Consider the following 5,208-nt stretch of genomic DNA (forward strand, 5'->3'; position numbering starts at 1 on the left):
AATTAATAATTAAATCTGCACATGTTTTGTGAATTGCTGCTTCAGTGACATGTTTATGATCAGGTTGATGGTGACTTTACGTCTATACATCCAGCTCATCTTGTAACAATAAATATCTCGGAGTTTTTTTTTTTTACCCCAAAGAAACTTATAATTTTGGCTACAATTTTTTCATGTGATGGACTCGTAACTTGAAGTTTATTACTTTCTCAAGAATTTATTACTTTCTATTCAACAGCCACAAATTGCATTAGTTTACCGAGTCTTGTGGCTGAATATTGTGGAATTTCGAGTTTATTTGAGTTATAAGTACTGTCTCAAGTTATTTAGAGAATTGAAGAAAGAGAGTGAATTTTGGTAATACCGTTGCCGAAATTATAACAAAAGTATGAGAGAGAAAAAGAAAAAATGGGAGAGAAAAAATTTTGAATTTTGGTAATGTCATTACCAAAATTCCTGCTGCCCAAATTGCTGCCCGAGTGAATCAATTGTGGCAATGTCATTGCCGAAAATGGGGGAAAAAGTAAAAAAAAAAAAAAAAAAAAAAAAACCAATTGTGGCAATGGCATTGCCGAAATAGAGGGAAAAAAAATTGTGCAAACCAGGTCAAAAATCTACTGAAAGATAAGAACATGTTTACTATATATATTTTTTTTTATTTGGATAACATTTTCGCAACAAATTATAAGTGGCAGGTTGTTACTGATTGTTATTGTTGGGGCAAAAAAGTAATCTTAGCATTAGGTTCAAATTTGAACCAGCAACAACTAATCATCTATAATTTGTTGTAAAAATATTGTAAAAATAAAAATGTTGTGGAGGTACTTTTTTTTCCCCTCTATTTTGGAATCCATTCCCACTTTTTTTCCCCTTCTATTTCGGTAATGTCATTGCCACAATTGAGTTTTTTTTTTTTTTTTTTTTTCAACAATAGCATTGCCACAAATCAGTTGCATTATTTTTTTTCCCTCCATTTTTGGAAATGGTATTGCCACAATTGGTTTATTTGCTTCGGCCACTCACCTGGCACTTCGAGCACTCACTCACTCGGGCAGCAATTTGGGCAGCAAGAATTTTGGTAATGACATTACCGAAATTCAAAATTTTCTCTCTCTCCCTTTTTCTTTTTATCTCTCATACTTCTGTTAGAATTTCGGCAATTGTGTTGCCGAAATTCACTCTTTTTTCTCAATTCCTTAAATAACTTGGAACAGTACGTATAACACAAATAAACTCAAAATTTCGCAATATTAAGCCAAAAGACTCTGAGTTTACCACTTTTTATCCATTTGTTAAGTTAAGGAATTGTGATAAAAGTTATGAATTAAATTTTTCTTAATTTTTTTAAATTTATTAAATCAAATAATCTTGCCTAGTCCTCGTCTTTTTATGGTGCTACTAAAAATCTTTTTTATATTGTTGTATATCTAATGATCTTATCTAATTTCTTGCACTATTTGAAGAGGCGTGTGTAGGCATCGTGGCCTGCCTACTTTGAAAGTGAGAACTGGAGAGGGAGTCTTTTGAGAAAGTGGTGGGAGGCCACTTTTTCATCATTGCTTTGCACCTTCTCTTCTATCATTTTTAGAGAAATAGAAAAAGATGCTTTGCTTTTTTTCCTTTTCTTTGTCTGGCATTTTCAATGACCTATAATTTGGTCAAACAGTAAAAATTGAATCCCCATTATTTTTACCCTGAAAATGAATAGCTTTCATTTTCATTTTTTGTTTTTGTTTTTTGTGTTGAGAAACAGGCCAGAAAAAGAAAATTGAGACATCTTAGAATTAAAATATTAATAATATTATATAAATATTACCAACAAATTTGATTATATAAATTGATGTGTTAATTTTTATAAAACAATAATAAAAAAACAAATAAAAAAATTATTTATTAAATTTTTTGTTTTTTGAACCCTATTAACCTGTTGATTTGATACTAATAGTAATTGGTAAAAAAAGAGAGTACTACGTTACTAAATTTTACAAGTATTTAATAATATTTATTTGTTTTTAATCTTTTAATAGTAAAATTGGTATGAACTTTTATTTTTATTTTTTATTATAAGATAGAAATTTTACTCAATCCTAATTTAAGTTTATATGTTTATGAAACACCTTTATGAAAACTTGATTTTCAATCCTTACTTCGCATACCTACAAATACTTATATTTGTGAAGTAACTATCGCGCAAAGAATGAGGCCTGGTAAAATTGGTAAGAACTTAATGCTCCCTTTTGGTTGCTCATTAAGTCATTTTAGTAAACCAAGTTAATATTAGGACTAAAAAGGCTTCATAAGACTCTTTTGGTAAACAATGCAGGCTTCATGCTCTTTATCTTTATAAAGTAAGTGCAGAAAGATGTCTCCTTTAGAAGGTGTTTTTCTTTTCTAGAGCCAAACACTTGCGTTCCATGTTCATCGGAGATGCAATTCCTTTCTACTCAGAAGCCACAGACGCACCATGATGACTACCACCTACTTCCTGATTCAGAATCTGCTTTGCCTGTAGAAACTGATCTGAAGAATGGAAGAAGAAGGGAAGGAGCATCACATGTGGTAGCCACTGAAGCTGAATCCCAAAAACACAAGGTCCTAGAGGGTGCTCCAGTTCAGAGAAAGGCTTATCTCAACAAATATGCACTTGGTGGTGCTATTTTGGCTTCAACAAACTCTATTCTATTGGGCTATGGTAAGATTGATTTATACTTCATATATAAAATCATTTCTAGCTTTCCATATTTACCATAATTTTTATGCAATTAAATCCATAATGTCCGCAAAAACAAGCCAACAAAGAATCTAATCTGAAAAGTTTATCAAGTTACCTCTGTTCGGAAGATTTTGTTAATTTGTTTTGTAACTTGGGGGGTTTATCTTATCTTCCATGTGCAGACATTGGGGTAATGAGTGGTGCAGTGCTTTACATCAGGGAGAACCTCAATATTTCATCAACACAAATAGAGATCTTGGTGGGTTCTCTAAATGTGTGTTCTTTAATAGGATCACTAGCCTCAGGTAAGACTTCTGATTGGATCGGGAGGCGTTACACCATTATCCTAGCAGCAGCAACATTTCTAATAGGTGCGCTTCTTATGGGCCTTGCCCCATCATTCCTATTTCTTATGCTTGGAAGGGTAGTTGCTGGCATTGGTGTTGGCTACTCTCTTATGATTGCCCCAGTTTATGTAGCTGAGCTATCCCCAGCTCTAACCCGAGGGTTTCTCACTTCCCTCCCTGAAGTCTTCATCAATGTTGGAATTCTACTTGGTTACATTGCCAACTATACTTTATCAGGTCTCCCAGAGCACATAAATTGGAGACTAATGCTTGGACTTGCAGCTCTGCCAGCTATTGCTGTGGCACTAGGTGTATTGGCAATGCCAGAGTCACCAAGGTGGTTGGTTGTGAAAGGCAGGTTAAGTGAAGCAAGGCAAGTTTTGATCAAGACCTCAGAAACTAAAAAAGAAGCTGAACTGAGACTTGCAGAAATAGTTAAAGCTGCTTCTGTTTTTAACACAAGCCCAGCTGATAGTTCCTCTTTGGGCCCAGCTGCTTCTTCAAGTAACTGGCGTGGACAAGGTGTTTGGAAAGAGTTATTGTTAAGACCATCTAGGCCCATCCGCAGGATTCTCATATCTGCAATTGGGGTTAACTTTTTTATGCAAGCCTCTGGCAATGATGCAGTTGTGTATTACAGTCCAGAAGTGTTTAAGGGCGCTGGGATTCACAATAAGAAACAGCTTGTAGGTGTTACAGTCATCATGGGTATTGCTAAGACTTTTTTTGTTTTGGTATCAGCCCTCTTCTTGGACAGGTTTGGTAGAAGGCCCCTATTGTTGTTAGGCTCAGCTGGCATGGCTATCTCACTAGCTGGGCTAGGCCTGGGCTCTAAGTATTTGGAGTATTCTAATAGCTCACCCGGCTGGGCGATTTCTTTGTGTGTGGTGGCTGTGTGTGCTGCTGTTTCCTTCTTCTCTATTGGGCTAGGGCCCATAACATGGGTTTACTCATCAGAGATTTTCCCATTGAGGTTGAGGGCCCAAGGTTCAAGCTTGGCTATATCAGTGAACAGGTTGGTGAGTGGATTGGTGGCCATGACATTTCTAAGCATTTCTAGAGAGATATCATTTGGGGGAATGTTTTTTGCTCTTGCAGGAATAATGGTTATGGGTACTATTTTCTTTTACTACTACTTGCCAGAAACGAAAGGAAAGAGCTTGGAAGAGATTGAGGCTCTCTTTGAGGATGAAGTTGTTGAGAATCCTAAAGTCCTTGTTTCTTAGTACAAAACTTTACCATATTACACACCCAAGTTATGTCTCCTTGCCTTTTTTTTCATGTAAAAATATAGTGAACAACAAATTCTTCTTTAGGGTGTTGTGGGCTTGTGGCATGCCATGCCATCTTTGGTATTTGGGAAAAAAATTCAGCAACAACAGGAAGGGGCTTGATTTATTGGGATTTATTAGTGGAATTCGAATAGGATGTATAAATTTTGGGATTTTGATGTGTTAGCATTGCCGGGACTCTTTGATTAGGATATCTGGATGGTTGTCGTGTTATTGCGTGGGTTGGATAAAGCTTACAAATACAACCGAATTTCCTTAAATTTATTTGGCTGTTTCCATGAGCCGATTTGCTTGTATTTGGAGTATTGCTTAATACCTTTTTTTAATCAGTATTTCTTATTATTGTATATGAGTAAATGAAGTGTATGTATCCCTATAAAAAAAAAATACAAGTTTATGTCTGTGTTTGTGTCTATTTATTTACTATTATTGTTTTCCATTTTCATTTGGATGCAAGCATATGCCATCATAGATCCCAAATTTGAAGGCCCAAGTTTTTGGTAAATGTTTTAACTTCAAGATGCAAAACACAATTACTCCAAATCACTATGTGTTTATTAATAAAATTTTCCATGTGTACTTTTAGTGTGGGGTGAAGCTACCTGACCCCCAAAATTTTAAATTTTAAATTTCATATATAGTGTATATGATTATTAAAAACTAAGGATTTAACTTATAAAAATATAATTTAAGTGGTGCTCTTGAAGAAAAAGGAATTTGTCAATTGTCTATAGTTCTAGAGATTTTTGTTTTCTCAAATTTGCTTTTTTATTTATTGTATTTTTATTAAAATTTGAATTATTCATGTTTTTGAAGAGTTCAACGGTTCTGTTAAAAAAAATTTATTCACTTTGAT

The 5,208-nt window shown here is 34.4% G+C and overlaps 1 protein-coding gene across 1 annotated transcript; it reads left to right on the forward strand.

Annotated features, from left to right (window-relative positions):
- The first annotated feature begins 2,303 nt into the window (after positions 1-2,303).
- On the forward strand, positions 2,304-4,636 carry LOC142640057 (putative polyol transporter 6). The gene is made up of 2 exons (XM_075814160.1): positions 2,304-2,692; positions 2,896-4,636. The coding sequence occupies exons 1-2, from the start codon at positions 2,428-2,430 to the stop codon at positions 4,284-4,286; spliced, it is 1,656 nt and encodes a 551-aa protein (XP_075670275.1). The 5' UTR covers positions 2,304-2,427; the 3' UTR covers positions 4,287-4,636.
- The last annotated feature ends 572 nt before the right edge of the window (positions 4,637-5,208 follow it).

Source organism: Castanea sativa, chromosome 1 (assembly GCF_040712315.1).
Source record: "Castanea sativa cultivar Marrone di Chiusa Pesio chromosome 1, ASM4071231v1".
Classification (NCBI taxonomy): domain Eukaryota; kingdom Viridiplantae; phylum Streptophyta; class Magnoliopsida; order Fagales; family Fagaceae; genus Castanea; species Castanea sativa.